The sequence below is a fragment of the Leucopleurus acutus genome (assembly GCF_964270905.1).
Source record: "Leucopleurus acutus genome assembly, chromosome: 5".
Classification (NCBI taxonomy): Eukaryota; Metazoa; Chordata; class Mammalia; order Artiodactyla; family Delphinidae; genus Leucopleurus; species Leucopleurus acutus.
This window is the reverse complement of record NC_139147.1, coordinates 8,415,709-8,436,720: the sequence shown is the minus strand read 5'-3', so window position 1 is coordinate 8,436,720 and position 21,012 is coordinate 8,415,709. Positions and strand designations below refer to the sequence as shown.

Sequence of the window (21,012 nt, the reverse complement as noted above, 5' to 3'; positions counted from 1 at the left end):
GTGTCTTCGAGGAAGTGATGAAGGCACACAGCACAGCAGATCTTTACAATCAAAAGATGACACTCCTGAAAGAGCGGGACTGTTTTTGGTCCTGACCTCATTTAAGGCTGGGATTGTTCATGAGGCAGCCTTCAGGGTGAACTTTTATTCTGAGCACCAGAACCAAGCAGAGCAGAGCCTCAGGCAGGGTCTGAGATGAGTGTGTTCTGATTGGTTCCCCATGCAGACACTTCTGTCTCAGTTCCAATGGACCCACTGCAGTCTGATCAACCCTTGCCTAACTTGTCCAGATTCCTCCTTGGATGGTACTGCACCCCATCCTGGATTCCCAAGGCCCCTGCCTTCCTGCTTCCCCAGATATGCTCAGCCACTGATCCCAAGCACTCTCACCCCAGAATGAACGGACCTAGAGGGGCTTCTAGGTTCAGTGACGACACACTGCTAAAAGCAGTCCATCCCCGCAAATATCCAGGTCAACTGCCACCAACAGACACCCAAGGGCCAAAATGAACCCAGAGAAACGTTCTACCTGGCCCACCCATTTTGAACTAGTTGCTAACACTTAAAAATCAGGATATTTCACATCCTGCTTCTTTTGAAGAAACAGAAACTCCTTCCCACATGGCAATAACTGGCTGGGACAAGAAGCACTACCCTCACTATATGGGGACAGACTCTCCAGCTGGACTCTTGTGTACCACCTCTCTGCTCCTAGGCATCTGGGACTGAGACCACCCACGCTGGCCCCCCCCACCCACCCCCCCACCCCCCCACCCCACCCCCCCCCCGTATCAAGTCTGGCACCAAGCCAGCAAGATCTCCCATGGGGCCCTTGATGATGCTTCTTTCCAGTTAGGTCCATATTAATTCATCAGAATGAGTCTGGTGATGCTGACTCTCAAAAATACAAGGGGTTCGGGCTTCCCTGGTGGCGCAGTGGTTGCGAGTCCTCCTGCCGATGCAGGGGACGCGGGTTCGTGCCCCGGTCCGGGAAGATCCCACATACCGCGGAGCGGCTCGGCCCATGAGCCATGGCCGCTGAGCCTGCGCGTCCGGAGTCTGTGCTCCGCAGCGGGAGAGGCCGCAGCAGTGAGAGGCCCGCGTACCGCAGAAAAAAAAAAAAAAGACTTCAACGAAAGGGCTACTTAAGGAACTGTGAGCAGAGTTAAGAGAATTAATGAGCAGGGATGGGGAAGCACCTGGACCAGCAACAAGTCTGGAGGAGCAAGAGGACAGAGCTACCCACAGGGGGTGTAAGCAGAGAGGGCGGAGAGGAAATTCGTCCACCTCTCTCACCTCCTGCCAGCGTAACCAGAGCCTGGGAAGCGGCAGAGAATAAGGGCACAGGGTAAAGTGGACAGTGCCCGACACAACTGCTCAGAGAGGACACAAGGGGAAGGGGGGGGTCCCGCTCTGATGTGATTGCCTCTCACATCTCTGCCCTGGGGCACAACCTATGCCCAGCAACAAGATGAACTTCCACACATCCTGATCTTTCATAGTGATCAGACCAAACTTGGAATGGTAACTCCGCAACTCCAAAGGATTTATGACAAAAGGCATCCGATATCTAAACCCCAGGAATGGGAGGATCCCCGCCCACCCCCCCAGCTGAACTTGTCAGTCATTTCCAGTCCCCAAAGCCTGGGACACAATAGGCACTCAATAAACTGTATTCCTTTTATTATGTAAAGGTTTCCCTCAGCCTCCGGCTTTGAAAAGCCACGATTTACTGCATTTTTTGTTACCTGCTAACTAGCGAAGACCACAAAAGGCTGGGGTGGACCCGTAAAACAGAGGTAATCCGCTGGGCCAACTGGGCTCATTTTAGAGATGAAATCTACTCTGCAAGGGCGGAGACCAAAAGTAGAGCCATGGCCGGCTCTAAAAGAAAGGGAGGCATTCCGGGTCGGAGCTCAACCACCGCTCCTACTCGAGAGGCGCTAACTTACACTGACAGGGCCTGTGGGTTTGGGTTCAACATCCGCAGAAGTCTCCAGGGCCTTCATTAAGCCTGCCCGTGTAAAACGCCCGCCATTTGTCGGAGGCCAACACAAACAGGTTCCTGCCGGAACGCGGAGCGTAGGCTGCGAAGCCAAGAAAGCTCTGGGTGGCGAGCGCAGCGGTCCAGCGGGAGCGCTTGCGGGTCAGCCCGGTGCGCCTCGCCCTGAGACGGCACGTCCTGACTGGCGCACACTCACGCAGGCACGCAAGCACACGCACGCACGCAAGCACGCATGCGCACGCGCAGATGTGACCGTCCGCCATGCTGAGCCAGCAGCAGGCTTGGAGCGCTCAGCTTTTTGTCTTCAGAAGGCCCCACCCATCCTAAACTAAGTACCTGTGTCATCCGCAGCTTGGCCTTGGCCTCTCTGGAGTGTGGGAGCAGGAGATGCCAGCACAGAATCTGGTCAACAGCTCTGCTCCCAACTAGCGGGGAGGCCCTGCCAGTTCCTCATTTTTAAAAAGAAAACTGGGACTTCCCTGGTGGCGCAGTGGTTAAGAATCCGCCTGCCAATGCAGGGCACAAGGGTTCAAGCCCAGGTCCAGGAAGGTCCCACGTGCCGCGGAGCAGCTAAGCCCGGGCACCACAACTACAGAGCCTGCGCTCTAGAACCCACGAGCCACAACTACTGAAGCCCGTGCGCCTACAGCCCGTGCTCCACAACAATAGAAGCCGTTGCAATGAGAAGCCCGTGCACTGCAAGGAAGAGTAGCCCCTGCTCGCCACAACTAGAAAAAGCCCGCGCAAAGCAACAAAGACCCAACGCAGCCAAAAATAAATTAATTAAATTAAATAAATAAAAACCGAGAAAACTGCAAATCCCCCTTTCAGCTTTAACATTCAAGATTCGGTGCTTCATCCCAAATGCTAAAATGCTCAGTTAAAACTGTAACATCATCTCTAGGATTCCAAAATTAAGATATACATGTTACCTGCAAAGAGAGAGGTGGCCAGTACGAGGAGGATTCAGGGAAGGCAGAAAGCTTTCCAATAGTCTAGGGAAGTGACGGTGTCCCCTTGACCTGTCCTGCAAGGAGAGGGCAGCTCTGCAAAACTATTCCAACTTTTTTATGAAGCTCCATCTTGTCACTTTTCCTCGGGTACATCAACAGCTGATTCTTTTAAAATGTCTAACATGATGTTTACGAAACCCCGTTATAAAGGGTGACAGCTAGATAAAGGGTGACAGCTAGATTGGACTGGGCAGCCAGTCGAAGCCCCGTGGGCTGTTTACTACTGGCCTGTCCCCTGAGGCCCCTCGGGTCTCCCAGACAGAGGAATGAAGGAAGCGTTTCACAATACTTGAGTGGGAAATGCCAAAATGTTTTTAAGTTTTCGAACAAAACACACTTACTAAACGCCTACTATAGGCAAAATACTGGAAAAGGGATACAAGTATTAACAACATATGTTCCTTGCCTTCAGATGATCTTGTATTACAGTTTAATGGGGTAGGCAGATATTCACATAATACTATTTGTACACTATTTTACAAAAAAAAAAAATTTTTTTTTTTTTTTTTTTTTTTTTTTTTTTTTGCAGTATGCGGGCCTCTCACTGTTGTGGCCTCTCCCGCTGTGGAGCACAGGCTCCGGACGCGCAGGCCCAGCGGCCATGGTCCACGGGCCCAGCCGCTCCGCGGCATGTGGGATCCTCCCGGACCGGGGCACGAACCCGTGTCCCCGGCATCGGCAGGCAGACTCCCAAACACTGCGCCACCAGGGAAACCCTAAAAAAAAAATTTTTTTTTAACCTTAATATAAAAGTAATCAGTCAGATCTAAGGTTCCAAGTCACAATACTTGGGTTGGAAAACTGAAAGAAAAATTGTAAATCCTATATACATAACATGGTCATCAGTGGAATTTTCCTAGATCAGGGTTGGTAGAATTCCTTTGTTGGGCATAAAAGATCAACTAGTTGTCCTCATAGCATGTGGCTCTAAGATGTTTTATGTTCTAAAATTTAGGACTTTTAAGATATATTCTAAGAATTTTATACATGCTGGCCCATGTGAAGATGGAATGTGCCCACAGCCCAGTAGGGTGACAACCAGCTATCCAGAACCATTACAAACCAGTAGGCTACTCGTTTTACTTCAAATAAAGAAAACGAGCCCAGGGCCAAGTGGAAACTAGTGCCACTCTCTTGCCAACTCCTAGAAACAAAAATGTGGAAGACTCATACTCTCATAAATAACTTACAATAAGTTCTGTGCTTTACTTGAAGACAGTAGCATACACATCTTTTGAAAAAAACAAACCCTCTTTATCAAATTGTGGTAAAACGTTAACCAGTGGTGAATCCAGGTGAAGGCTACATGGGGGTTGTGTGCTATTCTTTCACCCTTGCTTAGGTTTTAATTTTTTTTAATAAAAAGTTGAGGAGAAACGAAGGGATTTGCTCCAGAAGCTCTCTAAGGCCTCTGCCAGCTCCAACATTCACTGGATATTTTTGTTCTGCTGTTAATCCTGGAATCATCAAAGATGCAGCCTTTGTTTAAAAAAAAGAAAAGAAAAACCAAATGACTACTACCAAGAATACCTTCTAGCATTCACATCTTAGTTGAATCAGCACAACCCTTCATGCTGCCTGCACTAGGGTAACGAAGGTCATTTCAGGCAAGAACACCACCCTCAAAAACCCGATTTTAATTGTCACAGGCCATGCCTCCAGAGGCCCCGATCTCGAACAGTCCAAACGCAGGACATTCTTCCCTGAGCACAAACCCCAGTGCGTTTCATGGAGTTTTTCAGTATACGTGGAATCAGTGTATTAATAACAGCTTATTGGCACTGAATGAAAAACACACAAATCTTAATCTTAGGTCTTGAATCGAGTCCAGGTTCTACGTAATAGCTGGCTGGAAGGGATACAGCCATAAGCAGGCTTGGTAACTGGAGGCTGTGTAGTGAGACCTGAGTTTTGAAACCAGGATTGGTAGCTTAACAAAATTTACTGGTTGTAGAAAAAGTAAACTTGCCTCTAGGGAGGTGAGCTCAGCCGCACCATTCTGACAGCAGCCCCTGGTGGCCAGTTGAGTAAAAAGTGTTGGCTCTGATGCGGAAATTTCCGACCTTGCCTTAATGAAGGTTGCTGCAAGCAGACAGGCCATTCTAGGTAACAACTGGACGGTGATTAGGGAAGCAGCAAAAATCCAAACTAAGGTGCGCCTTTGAGTCACATGAATTGCCAAATCCTTAGGGTACCAGTCACTTGCATTAAGAATAACAACAACAGGGCTTCCCTGGTGGCGCAGTGGTTGAGAGTCTGCCTGCTAGTGCAGGGGACACGGGCTCGAGCCCTGGTCTGGGAGGATCCCACATGCTGCAGAGCAACTAGGCCCGTGAGCCACAATCACTGAGCCTGACGTCTGGAGCCTGTGCTCTGCAACAAGAGAGGCCGCGATGGTGGGAGGCCCGCGCACCACGATGAAGAGTGGCCCCCGCTTGACGCAACTAGAGAAAACCCTCGCACAGAAACGAAGACCCAACACAGCAAAAAATAAATAAATAAATAAATTCCTACTCCCAACATCTTAAAAAAAAAAAAGAATAACAACAACAACAAAAAGAAGTAGTCTTTTGAAAGGAGGATAAATATGAAATTTTATTTTAAAAGGCCAAGATAATAACATGAAGCAGATAATACTTACCTTGGTTTGAAAGTTACCTCACTCCTTAATTATGTAGGAAATCTTTAAATATTCCAGGAGCATGGATTCCTACACAACATAAAGCATGTTCTGTCTACTTCCCTACACAGCACCACCCAGTACACTCATTTCCACATACCCAACGCTGGGAATTCCTACTGTAATATCAGGAATTGCTCCTATGGCAGAAACTTCTAGAAGAGGCTGCTATATTCATTCAGGGAATAAAAGAGTCAAGATAGTAAGTGAAGCCTCATTTCCAGTGCCACAGATTCACACCACTTCACTGGCTATAAATAGAAGAATGTTCAGAGGCTGACAGTTGGCTTCAAAGGCAGACAGCCATAGGAAGTAGAAGCCGCAAGCTTCAAGCCGACTTTTTCGTAAGGTGCACTCCGTCCTCAGGCAGGAGAGAACAATCTGGAAACAATCTGCTGGGCAGCTGCTCTCATCAACAAACTGTTTATTGTAAGAAAGTGGCTGGGTCAAAGGCTAAACATCAACCCGAACCGAAAGCATACGAGCAAAAATCAATACCGTCCCTGCTAAAGAAACCCGGGACGTCACAGAAAAGACAGGGCAAGAAACTCAGGTTTAGTCCTGAAAGGGCAGCAAACTCGCATCTCATAAGGGCTGTTTTGCATGTTATTACGAATGGTTATTTGCCACTATTTTCGAAACAGGAGCTAAAATATGGCCTTCAAAACATACAGAAATCAACTTTCAGATCACTTCCCCCCAAAAGTTACAACAGTTTACATCTAGTTGCTTCCTTCTTGCATTTGTTTTGTGAAAGAACCAACAGGCTTATACACAATGCATGGATAATATAACACATCTTTAAATGTCTATTTAGTAACTGGAACACTGACTAAGAGATTATATGAAGGAAATTGTTTTATTTTAGGTGTGACAGTGAAATCCCACTGCTTATATTTTTAAACAGAGTTCTTATCTCAGAGACACATACTGAAATATTTACAGATGAGAGATCTGATCTGGGATTTGCTTCAGAATAATACAGGAGGAGGCATGGGTAGGAACAGATAAAATGAGATTGACCAGAATGGAAAACTGTGAAGCAGACTGATGAATTCATATGGGGTTCATTACATTATTTTGTTTACTTTTGTATATTTGAATTTTTCTACAAAATATTTTCTTTTACGTGTATGCACGGTTCAACAGTTGCTACGAAAGAAAAAAATGTTTTCTTAAATATAAGGAAAGTATTAACCTACCAGTACAAATTCATTAATTCTCCATAAGGGTATACATACACCACGGTATTACTAAGTCTCCAGCATGGCTGTTTTCGAGCAATGCCTGAAATAAAGCTGTTAAATTCATTCTGAGTTGACACTGGAGAAATAGAAAGAGATGTTTAGTGTGTCCCCACTGAGTTCATGACCCACCAAGCCAGAATCTGACCAAAACGGTACCACTAGATGGCATTCCACAGTTTAACTGCATTATGGAGTATAAGGACATATATGAACTAGGAAGAAAACCCAACTGACATAAATAACGGGGACCATATTTTGAAAACAGCCAATTCAGCACACAGACTTTGAAAACACAACTTGTTTGTAAATTTGAGGCTCCTCTATATTGCATTGTTAGTTCTTAAACTAACAGGAAAATTAATTTGAGAGTCTCAAATACATAAAATAAAGCAGAAGGCAAAACATTCTTTCATTGTGCTTAAATTAACTATGAAAAAGTATCTACCCATGACTTCAAATTGTTCTAGTGTAAAGATGAAAGGGTAATAATCACAAATTCTTACAAAAGAATGCATTCAAAGGAACTGCTTTCAAAGTTTTTAAAAAAACAATTTTTTTTTCACATCCAATTGCTTCGCTGGGACCAGCATAAATACTACAGAGGCCTAGAAAGGATGTGAAAGGTCATTTCATCTACCCTCCCCAGACAGAATAGAGGGGGTTTGGTAATGAGAATTCGGTGTCCTTTAAAAAGCCATCTTCTGTGACAAACTCACTTGGCCAGTCTGAGACACCAGACCTAATCCCATCACCAAGAAGGGAAAATACAAAGAGGAGACTCTTCAAAAGTACGGACCTTTGACATTTAAAGCATTTTACGGGCTGAAAAGCCACAGGAAAACTTAAATCATCGCATATCTCAAAGTTGTCTCTGGAAGGCAACAATCTAGAGTAATAATCTAGGCAATTCTGGGCAGAGAGAGCCTGGACATTCCCCACTCACCACCCCCCCACCTCCACAAAAATGAACCATCATTTTTAAATGTATGAAACCACAATTTGATGTTTTCTTTTAAAAGATGTATTTCCAGGCTTCCCTGGTGGCGCAGTGGTTGCGAGTCCGCCTGCCGATGCAGGGGACATGGGTTCGTGCCCTGGTCTGGGAAGATCCCACATGCCGCGGAGCGGCTGGGCCCGTGAGCCATGGCCGCTGAGCCTGCGCGTCCGGAGCCTGTGCTCCGCAACGGGAGAGGCCACAACAGTGAGAGGCCCGCGTACCACAAAAAAAAAAAAAAAAAAAAAAAGATGTATTTCCTTATTTACTGAGATTAAAAACAGGAAGGGGCATTAGTGGTGCTACCGTTCCGTTACTCCCCAGTAACTGCTGTATGTAGGATTCATTTTTCCTCAAAGACCAGAAAACAAATTGTCAAATACTTTCCTATGGCAAAGAAAAGCAAACCTTTACAAGTATTCTTAGAAGAAAATTCACTTTTAATTTTAATTTTTCAAACTTTTACTTTGCCTGCAGAAGTCAAGTAGATTTAAACTAACAGTTTTTACAGTTCAGGGCTCAGGAAAGACTCGTGGTAAGTGATCCTGACTCATGGCTTGGCAACGTGTCCATTCAGAACTGGGCAATCCTGCTGACTGGTGATGGTGGATGGCACTCCTCCTTTGAAAGAGATTCTATTGGGAATCCGAATTTAAATCTTGGAGGTGCAGGAGCTGACTAACACAATCCTTCTCTTTGCCCATCACCCCTACCTCTCCACGCTTGGACATACACACAGGAGACACAACAAAATGATGTTGTAAATCTCCATGTGTCCATGGGAAAGAACATTTCATTTTTAGCAGAAATGTCTATGTATTATAACCTAAGTCTTCTCTCAACCTCGGGGGTAAATGGGGAAAACACCGCTCCGTCAAGAAAGGTCCTAATTCAGCAATCTTAAAGCGTTTTCTCTTAAAGTTTCAGTGAAAGTAATTCATTATGCTTAAAATTGTAAAGACTTGAATGCCACTAGAAAATCAGTTAAAATGAATATTCTAATGACTAAATTATTTTCATTTAAAGCCATGTTCCTCAATTGATCTAATGGGGTTTGATCTCTAGAATTCTCTATGAGGGACAGTATCTCCAACAATTAATAAGAACAAAATTATAGTCTACATGCCAGTATTTCTTCCAATGATTATATTATTAAATATAGTATTAATAAAACAAAGCCTGAAAACACTTTAGGAAAGAAAAATACAAAGCAAGCAGAGTGATCGTGCAGAACTGAAAGTCTTAGAAACATACAAGACCTAGAAAGCTGTGGGTGACACAGCAGTGCCTGGAAAGATGCAGCTACTCACAAGGCAGCCACTGAGGGGCCAAAACAGGACCACAACCAAGTACGTGATCAGCATTCCCTCCTTATCGCCAAGAGAAAGTGACTGATGGACAGACAGACTAACCTTGGCCGCGCTTTCCTGTTGCCAACTTGGCCAAAGAAAGGTCGCCCTGTACTGACCCGGCCTCCCTGCTGAAATCCGACACAGGAACACCGCGACGCTGAACCCTTCCCGCTTGGGCAGGGGAAACGGAGGATTAAACACCATTTGGGTCCACAAACTGCATGTCAGTTTTGAAATCCTGAAATACTATAAACATTTTCTCAAACGTTTTCCGCACAACCCTCGGAGCAACATTCTCAGATTATTAGCATGAACGGAAACAAAACGAGTTCCCCGGCTATAATTCACATCCCAGAAAACTGAACTAGAACATTTATCAAACAGGATTCAGGCCTCAGAACCCCACATTCCTGCGCTGACTGCCAGCTCAGCAGCTGGGAGAGCCACAAACCGATGGCTCTGCTGTGACCACGGGCCGCCTTGCCGCCGTGCCCATTTCATCCCGGCCTTGGCTCAGAACCTGATCACAAGGGGCCTTTGACTGTGCCCCCAAACCTGGTACCAGTGTGGGCTTATTCCCTGGGATGTATTTTTTAGACCTGGGAGACCAAAATCTGTTCTAAAGAATGTTGCAAGCCTTCCTAGAGACAGCTTCAATCGACTTCCCCAGGAGGTAACGCCATAATCCATACCCCCTCACACATGGCAGCCATTAGGGAGCTGGTATAGAAGACAAAAAGCATTTGGTCTGGGAGGATTTTTTATTCCAAAAGAGCCTGTTTCCCATCCACAAATCTGTGACTGCATAAGCAGTGGATATAAATAGTCTGAGGAAATAAAACCACCCTCTCTCAACAGGGTACTTCCTATCCCCAGAAGGAAACTGCAGAGAAGATGCTCCCTCCAAGGCACTACCCCTTCCCCAGGTCAGTCAGCAAGAGCTGCAGCACAGAGAAAACCCAAACCGGGACAACGCCAATTAAAAGCAGAGAGCAACCAAATTTGTATCTGTCTGCATTTCCCCCAGTGCATTAACAGTCTCTGCCTTGATTGTAGCCAGAAGCATTCACCGCAGAGCCACTTTGAAACTTTCTCGTGCAACCAAGATTCAAGTAAAAATACAGCACGTACAGTAGCTGAAAAGCCTCTCCCCACCCACAAAAAAAAAAAAAAAAACAGAATAAAATGAAGGCAGCAAAGGAAAACATTCCAAGTATTATTTCTTTTGCATTTCAACATCAAACTCATCATGTCACCTTTGCCATAGGTATTATGTTTGATAACAGGAAGTCGGTTAAAATGAAGCAAAAATTTCTAGTTTAGGTGAAGGGCAAAGGAAGAAAGAAAGGCGAGAAAGAGGTATATGAAAGACCCTTAAAAGCCTTCATAGCTATAAAAGCTTTTAAATGTTTGCTTTAATCTGCCATCTGCTCTTTAGCTGGTGCCGTATTGTAAAACAGCTGCCCCCGACACCGCGTCAGCCACAAGTCAAAATCTATTCAGGACTGAAGGAACCATTTTCTCCCAACAAGAATGGCTCAGACAGTCTATTAGAGAGACAGATCAGTAAACATCTGGTCTGATGATCCGTAATGCTCTATTAGAATGAACAAAATTTGATAGACTCATAAAGATGGCAGTGATTGGGCTTCTGAGACACGATACATGGAAAGCCTCACAAAGTACATTCACGCCGGTGTTGAAGTATGAGGAAAAGAAGAGGTAAAGCCTTAACTCAGGAACACCCTGGTTTTTGTTAAGAAAGAATTGATGGCTTAATGGAATCCTTTAGAAAACTACAGTCATGTCTCGGTATCCATGGGGGCTCAGTTCCAGGACCCCCCAGGATACTAAAATCTATGTATACTCAAGTCCCTTATATAAAATGGTGTAGTCCAGTAGCTGTACCTGCAAGTTCTGAATCCATCCATGGTTGGTTGAATCCACAGATGAGTAACTCGTGGATACTGAGGCTGATGCTATTAGAAGAATAATGAGGTCTGTGGAGAATAGCCATGTCATGCCAATGGCTAAAGCGAGGCAAGTCCAAAGTCTCTTTTTTTTAACATCTTTATTGGAGTATAATTGCTTTACAATGGTGTGTTAGTTTCTGCTTTATAACAAAGTGAATCAGCTATACATATACATATGTTCCCATATCTCTTCCCTCTTGCATCTCCCTCCCTCCCGCCCTCCCTATCCCACCCCTCTAGGTGGTCACAAACCACATAGCTGATCTCCCTGTGCTATGCGGCTGCTTCCCACTAGCTATCTATTTTACGTTTGGTAGTGTATATATGTCCATGCCACTCTCTCAGCCCTTACCATAGTGCCTATCCTATTCTATAAATATTTGTTGAACAGTGTGGAGGTATAGGAAGAGATACTCATTTCTATAGAGACACAGTCTGTTAACCTCTATTTTTTTTCTCTTTCAATTCTTTTATTGACTTTTTTTTTTTAGCTCTACAGAGGTATAATTGACCTACAGAAAATTGTACACATTTAACGTATAGGCATACCTTGGAGATAGTGTAGGTTTTGTTCTAGACCACTGAAATAAAGTAAATACTGCCATAAAAAAAAACTTGATTGTTTTACTTAATTAACTTTGATTTTTCTGTCTCATCTTCTGGTGTCTACAGAAGAAAACAATAACAAATCATTTAATAATGCCCCAGCCCTTTCTACTGGGAAATACAACCAGACAGTAACAAATCATTTAATAATGCCCCAGCCCTTTCTACTGGGAAATACAACCAGACAGACTTTCTCATATATTGTTTTGAAAAATGTGAATCCCCAGTGATTTTTTTTCTCTGAATAGTGTGTTTAAAAGAAGAAAATAACAAACGATGACCTTTGAAAGATGATTTTATTGAGGGGTGGGTGGGAATTGCCAAGAGGAGAAAGGGCATACGTTTGGAAAATCTGTATATTTTAATAAATGACGATGTCAGTTACTTCCTCATATTCTTGCTAAAGAAAAAGACTCTGTTACTTGAAAAACAAAAACTGGATCAGAGCCTACACCCCACAGACAAAAATACTGATGGCTGTATGTAAGTAAGAAAGAAAGTAAATATTCCCTCTTCCTGGGCAAAAAAAAAAAAAAAAAAAAAAAAGCTATTCAGGGCACACCTGGAATTCTGGGTTTCTCTCTAATTTGGATCTCTAAGAACTATGTTTTAAGCTGTATTCTAGAGGAACACTAGAAGTTTCTGCCTCGCTGTACATTCAAGATTCAGAACGAGGATTAAAGGCGGAGGGAGGGAAGATTCTGTGCCAATTAACTATGCCAAAACAAAGGAAAGCAAAGATTTTTTTTCTTAATTGGAGAAGTCTAATTGACTCAGAAAAATACAGGAGACCCTTCACTGCTCCACAATCCAGTTTGCTCCTCTGAGGGGCAAGGACCCCCTCCCTACCCTCCCCGCACTGGCAGGACCACTTGAGACTCAGATGAGATCCTGACACCTGGGAAGTCCCCTGGTTAACTATAGAGCATGTGAGCAAGATGAGAAATCGTCTCTTGTTTTCCAGAAACTTCCACAGCAAGGTCTCACACTTAGCAGGCGCTTGGATGTTTGCTAAATGAAGTGGTCGGCTAGAGAAGGAAGGGTAAGTATCATGTGGTATGACTTCGTCTAAGTTTCTTCATAAAGCAACCAACATCGAAAAAGTAATTCCCTAGGGGGAAGGGACAATACAGTTTTCGACACATTTGCAAATATCATAACTATCCTTATCAACAATACCTGTTTGGTTAGTTATCTATTTTATACATATCAGTGTATACATGTCAGTCCCAGTCTCCCAGTTCATCCCACCACCACCCGCCCCCCGCCTTCTAATAAGAACCTGTATATAAAAAAAATAAAAGAAAATAAAATTCAAAAAAGAAAATCCTCCCTGGAAACAAACAAACAAACAAAAAACCTGTTTGGGCAGGGAGGGAAAAGTTTCACAACAAATAATTTGGGGTTGACTCAAAATGAAATGTTGCACCAGGTTTTGTTTTTAAGCAGACATGATCCGCCCCACAGTTCCACACCACCAAAATCACACACACGCACAACGTGGTGATTTCTGCCCAGTTTCTTTAATAACAAACTCAGTTGTCACTTCTTATTATGGTTCCATCTTGACCCCGAGGCAAAGGTACCACACACCCTCTGGCAGGATTCCCTGCCTATGTCCTGCTGGCTTCGGATGTTCAGGTCGCCTCCATGCCACTAGCTACGAGCTGTGAGGAACGCCCAAAAGAATCCCAGTTTTACTGCTTCAGAAAGAAGCCCGTGTCCCCCAGACCCAAGCGGCGATACCCCAGGATAAGAGGGAAGGCCCAGTCCCCCGTCCCCCCCCCCCCACTGGCGGCCTCAGCAGAGGGCTGTGCACAGCGGCCCCTCCTCCTGCCCCAGGGGCGTGGAAAGGGACCCGCTGGCAGTGGGTGGGGTGGAGGGATGCCTCGGCTCTGTCCCAGCCTGTCCAAATCCACCAGCTGCCCCTCTCGGCACAAACCCCTGTGACCAGCCTCCTTCTTTCTGCCATTTCCCTGGCTGAGATAAAAATAGCAACAGAGCCCAGAGAAACGGAAACAAGAGGGTGAGTTTCTGGACCAACTGGACTTTAGGTTCTGCCAGGGAAAGAACTGTGGCTTTTCTATAAAATCAGCGTCGCTCACAAACACGCTGGTGTCCCCCGCAGGAAAGGTGTATCCTTCCTAACTTACGGTCACCACCGATGGTGGGAGGGAGTAGTGGCCGCCCAGCAATCCCGCTCCACAGACCCTGGGGCCCCTGGCTCTTGAGTCTCTGGTTCTAGTCATACCTCCGGAAAGGAAGTTATCTGTTTGAAAGCGCTCACCCCGGAGATGTCAGCATACATACATGGTCTCCTTTGACAAACGGTTCAAAATAGTTCGATAGTCAAGAAAGTGCTACATCCAAGCAGGGGTAGGGACGCTAGAATTAGGAACAACCACCAGTAGCCACCTTCCAGCTGCGGGAGCGAATGGACGGCTGAGGCCCTGAGACGCACACATGCCGACCTGAGGGCTCAAAAGTAAAACCTAATAGTCATAGCCAGAGTAAAGCCATTTACTAACAAAGCCAACCCTTTTAAAATAATTAATATAGGTGTCAAATATTAAATAAAATATCAATATCTACACGAGGGTCCTTGCCTTTTAACATTCAAGTTTTGACCATTTATGGGATGCCTTCAAAGTCCAATGACATACAGTAATTTGTTTTATAATTTTTAATAACTGGTTTTGCTCATTATAAAATTAATACATGTTCATAACAGAGTATTTGGAAAGTACAAAGAAATTTTTAAAATTTAATAAAATCACCATTAAGTCTCCAAGATTTAATGCTATTTTGTTGCTACAAAATAGCAACAAGATTTTATGGTTAGGCAAATCAACAAAGGTTACATACACTTCCTTGTGTAAGTTATGCACTTAGCATCCAACTTTTGACGAGACAGATGGACCTGTCCATGGCATCAGAAGGTTTAAAGTGATGCCTCCTGACATCAAACGGGACTCCTGTGAGTGACTGCAGTTTGCTCCCAAATGAATACACTTAGAAGAAAACTGCAGGGGTGAGGTTACATTTCTCAGAGAGCTCATTTCATAAAAAAAAAAAAAAAAACAAACATAAATCGGGGGCTTCCCTGGTGGCGCAGTGGTTGAGAGTCCGCCTGGCGATGCAGGGGACACGGGTTCGTGCCCCAGTCCGGGAAGATCCCACATGCCGCGGAGCGGCTGGGCCCGTGAGCCATGGCCGCTGGGCCTGCGCGTCCGGAGCCTGTGCTCCGCAACGGGAGAGGCCACAACAGTGAGAGGCCCGCGTACCGCAAAAAAAAAAAAAAAAAAAAAAAAAAAAACCATGAATTTGTAAAAGAGCTTAGAAAAAAAATACTGTCACTGTTTTAGTATCTCCTTTTCGTAAATGAGGCTGATGTGTCACCATAGACTGCTGACATTTTGCTGAAACTTGAGCCTGCATCTCACCAAAGGAAACCCAGACCACAGTGGAATAGACAGGAAATCAGATATTCAGAGCTTGTTGAAATATATCCCCCATATATACTGTATTTCCTTCCAGTCTTTTTTCTATAGACATATGTGTGTGGTGTATGTGTGCTCATGCATTTTATGGTTTACAACATATCGTAATTTTGTGGAAGCCTGAATTTCAATCCTGCCCCTGGGAGATTCGATTAAATGGGAAGACCTCGGTCAGAGAAGTTCAGCTGGGCCACCCAGCATCTGCACCTCAGTGGAGCCTTGTTTCCCCATGGTGTCATGCATGGTGACACTTATGAAGTCACATGTGACTGGATTTTATAGCGAAATCACATGCTACTGTGGTGCCTGGGTGTCAACGAAGGTCTCAGAAACACACCTCCAGCAAATGCCAAGGGCTGACTGTACTTTGGGTGAATGTTTTTTTTTCTACTTGGATCACATGCTATCTTTTTTCCATTTATATCACTGTAATATGGAAGCACACAGATGCCTCATAAATCTTCTGTGCTATTTGGTATAAAGAGCGAGTCTCCAGGCACCAAACTGTATAAACACAGCTGGTATGCAGTAAAACTATTTAGATAACTAGTGTTTATTTTGTTCTTCCACAGTCTATCCTATAATAGTACCTAGTACACAGTAAATGTTTAATGAAAGATGAATATTATTAACTGTGACTGTGAAATAATTTCTACAGGCCCAGAAAAAGTGCCACCGATATAATGGAAAATTACTAAATTATACTATGCAAAACTGATGTAGAGAGAAAAAAAAAGCAAATCTCTGAAGAGCTACTTTATAGTTCTAGGATATAGTTCTGCATGCTCACCGGGCAGCCTGGCTCAGCAGCGACACCGTGTGGTGAGAGATCTCTGATCCCCAATAGCACAGAGTATTTTACAGGAAGCAAGAAGCAGAGAGCCAGGGAGGTGGATGGACCTAGAATCTGTCACATAGATGAAGTAAGTCAGAAAGAGAAAAACGAATACCATATGCTAACGCATATATATGGAATTTTTAAAAAAATGGTTCTGAAGAACCTAGGGGCAGGACAGGAATAAAGACGCAGACGTAGAGAATGGACTTGAGGACACGAGGTGGCGGGGGGGGAGGGTAAGCTGGGATGAAATGAGAGTGGCATGGACATATATACACTACCAAACGTAAAATAGATAGCTAGTGGGAAGCAGCCTCATAGCACAGGGAGATCAGCTCGGTGCTTTGTGACCACCTAGAGGGGTGGGATAGGGTGGGAGGGAGGGAGACGCAAGAGGGAGGAGATAGGGGGATATATGTATATGAATAGCTGATTCACTTTGTTATAAAGCAGAAACTAACACACCATTGTAATTATACTCCAATAAAGATGTGAGAAGAAAAAAGAAAGAAAAAGAACAGCCAGCACAGGCATCTAATCCAAAAGGCAGGTGAGAAACCTAAAGACGGGCCGTATGTGACGGGTGACGGGATGCCAGGATCCTCTCCGTGTAACTTAATTCCATGGGGAGCAAGGAGATCGATTAAGAAGGCTCAGAATAGAAAGTACGGTCCAATTCCATTCCCAATCTGGCATCCGTATCTGTAATACTCAGCCACCAGCACAATGGCGGGAAGGTGTTCCGAAATGTCTCGGCATCAGAAAGACGAGGAGGCCTCACCCAGCTGCCTCCAGAAAGACCAGCACAGTTGGTGAGTAGCCACCTTTACACTTGCACAATAATCCTTCAGAGCACTTGTATTCCAGGAAAACACACTTCTAAAACCCTGAATTCTTACACTTCCTTCTACAGCAGATTCAGGGTCTTCTAAGAGGAGTTAATAAACATTAAGAAATAAGGATATACCGGGGCTTCCCTGGTGGCGCAGTGGTTGAGAGTCCGCCTGCCGATGCAGGGGACACGGGTTCGTGCCCTGGTCCGGGAAGATCCCACATGCTGAGGAGCGGCTGGGCCTGTGAGCCATGGCCGCTGAGCCTGCGCGTCCGGAGCCTGTGCTCCACAACAGGAAAGGCCACAGCAGTGAGAGGCCCGCGTACCGCAAAAAAAAAGAAAAAAAGAAAGAAGGATATACATATGTAACAATCATACTTGCATTCATGCACTCAGTTCCTTGGGCTCCCAAAGTAAAGCAGAATTCAGAGAGAAGCAGTTGGGAGGGAAAACAGTCCATAGGATAGATACCTAAGATCAACCAGACCAAGTGGAGGGCCCGCAATGAGAAGTGAACATCGCTCAAAATGACACTTTTCCAAAGTGTTTATATAATAAAGGGCTTGGTCGGCTTGGGGTCTGTGTGGCGTGTTTATGTATGTGTATATAGAATAAATATTTGCTTTAATATTGTTCAAGCTTTGCATTCCCATGGTTTGTGAATGGGGGTTACCAATGAATGGGAGAAAATGTATCCTCCCACCCCCAGGCAGTTTAAAGAGCCAGAAGGACAAAAATATGAAGCATCTACTGTGTATTGTAACACACACAGACACACAATACAAAGCCTTAGGTATTTCAGGTTATGCCCATTCTAAAGGAGATGGAAAAACCTAGAATTCCAAACCTCTGCTCACAGGACAATAACAAGAGAGCAGGTCACTCTTTCCTCTCCATTGCGACGTCCAAGAGTCAGGAGGCCCAAGTCCCAAGACCAGCATGAGGACAAGAACTCACGGGAAAGGTCAGAGAGCACTGCCAGGGGCGAGCCTGGGTCTAGCTCGCTCCCTGACCTCAGAGCAGGCAGGCACCCCTCACAAGTCCAGCCTCAGCCCTCCACGCTCAGGAAAGGAGGGAGAGAGAAGGTCTAGGAGAGTGACAGCCACCTCCCCTAGGGACCAGAAACCCTCACCCTAAAGGCTCTGCCCCATCCCTCCAAGGTGGGGGAGGGGTCTATAAATGGGTCCTCTTTAAGTGTTGAAGCTCTGAGGACTGGCTTTATTTTGATACTTTTTAATAAATCACAGAACAGAGCTGTTGCTTCTCCTTCTATTAACACATAAAACAGAGATAAATGATGTGGAGCTTTGAGGCCTGAGATGAAGGTGCAAACAAAAGTCATACCATTAATCCCCAAGAACACCCATTAAGAAGAGGGCAGGGCTTCGCTGGTGGCGCAGTGGTTAAGAATCCGCCTGCCAATGCAGGGGACATGGGTTCAAGCCCTGGTCCGGGAAGATCCCACATGCCGCAGAGCAACTAAGCCTGTGTGCCATAACTACTGAGCCTGTGCTCTAGAGCCCACGAGCCACAGCTACTGAGCCCACGTGCCACAACTACTGAAACCCGTGCGCCTAGGGCCCATGCTCCACAACAAGAGAAGCCACCACAATGAGAAGCCTGCGCACAGCAACGAAGAGTAGCCCCCGCTCGCCGCAACCAGAGAAAAGCCCACGCGCAGCAACGAAGACCCAACATAGCCAAAGATAAAATAAGTAAAATAAAATAAATAAATTTACCAAAAAAAAAAAAATTACTTAGTCGTTTTAGACCAGGCACCAGGCCATTATTAGGCACATTATACACTTTTAACTTATTCAATCCCCCAACAACACCAATAACATAATAATAATAATTGCACTAAGGTGTTTAATGGGGTTTTTTGTTTGTTTGTGGCTGTGTTGGGTCTTTGTTGCCGCGCACTGACTTTCTCTAGTTGCGGTGAGCGGGGGATACTCTTTGTTGCGGTGCATGGCCTTCTCATTGCAGTAGCTTCTCCTGTTGCAGAGCACGGGCTCTAGGCGCACGGGCTTCAGTAGTTGTGGCTCACGGGCTCCAGAGCGCAGGCTCAGTAGTTGTGGCGCACGGGCTTAGTGGACTTTGTGGAATGTGGACTTCCTGGACTAGGGATTGAACCCGTGTCCCCTGCATTGGCAGGCAGATTCTTAGCCACTGCGCCACCAGGGAAGTCCCTGGACTAAGGTTTAAATAATACAATTTACACAGAACTTCCATATATACAATTTCATCTAGTCCTCAAATAATTCTGTAAGGTATCCAAATCCTAAATGCTCTCAGATTCTATATGTCTTCCCCAAGTGAGCACATCCCACCCAGAGAACTCATAGCTCTAGTCTCTTCTGAAAAGTAAGTTTGCCAAGGGACAGAGAGTAACCCCAAAGAGAATTCCTCCTCTTTTAAAACGGTTCGGATAGAGGGTATAATGTTCTTTTCCAGGTAAAGCAGGGAAGTTTGGTGTTTAGAGTCACCTGGACTATTAGGTATTTGCTGAAACTATACAGTTACGTCACTAAACTCACAAATTTCCCCATTTAGGGGAGACAGACAGAGATAGTCCCACAAAATAATTTACCACAATCAACAAGAAATTGACAGCTTGGCAAAGCAAAAAGATTGAGAAGACACACCTGGAGAATGTGGCAACCTGCCCAACCAGGTAGCAGCCACAGACATCAAATGCAGACAAAAGGCCAGGAAAATTCCTGAATACATAGGATCCCAACTCCATGACATTTTCCCTTTACACAAAAGTAACAGATATCAACTGAAATCCAGAGCCCCTTCTGCCACAAGATGGCAGACTTCAGCACAAAAGAAACAAAAGTTGTGATTTCCCCATCCAAAGATTCCCTGAGGAAGGTCGAAATCAAAACCAAGGCTTTTAATCCCAACTGAATAAACTGTGGTTTCCAAATACACTCTTGACACATAGAAGAGTGACCTTTTCCCCCCTCAAGTGGAATGGGCCACATAACTTTAAGACACATCTCCCTCTAAACTCCAATGTTCTTCTCTCCCTCCCTTACATAAAACACCAAAGAAATTAGTTATACTTGGACAACTTTAAGACGGTTTCAAAACCTGAAGTCAAAATAGAAATGGAAAATCAAAACAGAAAACAAAATTGAAACCCACTGCAAGGCAACGACTGAGGGAAGGGTCACCGTTCTGAAGAAGGGCCCCTGAGGAGTCCCTTCCCAGCCGAGCACTCACCTCAGCTGCCGACAGCAAGTAAAGAGGCGTTAAGGCAGGAACATGTTTTGCGTCACAGCTTAGGCCAAGCGTCGTCAGGATCTCCTTAAGGACTTCGTATCTTCTAAAATTGCTTGATTTGAGCAGGTTAAAATCCTCTTGTGTTTGCACTACTGGAGAGCTGGGAGGTAGTTCCAGGTGCACCTGAGGGAAAAAGACACCACGACGTAAATCAGAGGCACTTAGCGACGTAAAGAAAAGCAGTGGCTTTACTACTTTTTCTGAAAACTTGAACATGAATCCTTCTAATTATCAACAGTTATATAAACCTGGAGCCTGAATATTTGGTAGGGAACAACAAGCAATAACAAGATTCGAGGGGGGCTTCCCTGGTGGCGCAGTGGTTGAGAGTCCGCCTGCCGATGCAGGGGACACGGGTTCGTGCCCCGGTCCGGGAAGATCCCACATGCCGCGGAGCGGCTGGGCCCGTGAGCCGTAGCCGCTGAGCCTGCGTGTCCGGAGCCTGTGCTCCACAATGGGAGAGGCCACAACAGTGAGAGGCCTGCGTACCGCGCAAAAAGAAAAGATTCGAGGGAGCCCATTAAAATCGTGGCTGAAAAGATCTGGCTGAAATGACCCCGGATAGTAACTTTCCAGGTCCCGAATTTTATCACTAATCAGTCATGGGACCTTGGGCAAGTCACTTAACTCGGTTAAACGATGACAAACGTTTAGGAACGTTGTTGTGCTGAGGACCCA

General features: G+C 45.1%; 1 protein-coding gene across 3 annotated transcripts in view; it reads right to left on the bottom strand.

Annotated features, from left to right (window-relative positions):
• The window catches only part of HLCS (holocarboxylase synthetase), a 196,701-nt gene that overhangs the window by 149,348 nt on the left and 26,341 nt on the right, over positions 1 to 21,012 (bottom strand). For all 3 annotated transcript variants that reach the window (XM_082840106.1, XM_082840108.1, XM_082840107.1), the window contains exon 5: positions 20,275 to 20,457. In XM_082840106.1, the coding sequence (XP_082696232.1) occupies positions 20,275 to 20,457 (183 nt within the window). The remainder of the gene's footprint in view (positions 1 to 20,274; positions 20,458 to 21,012) is intronic.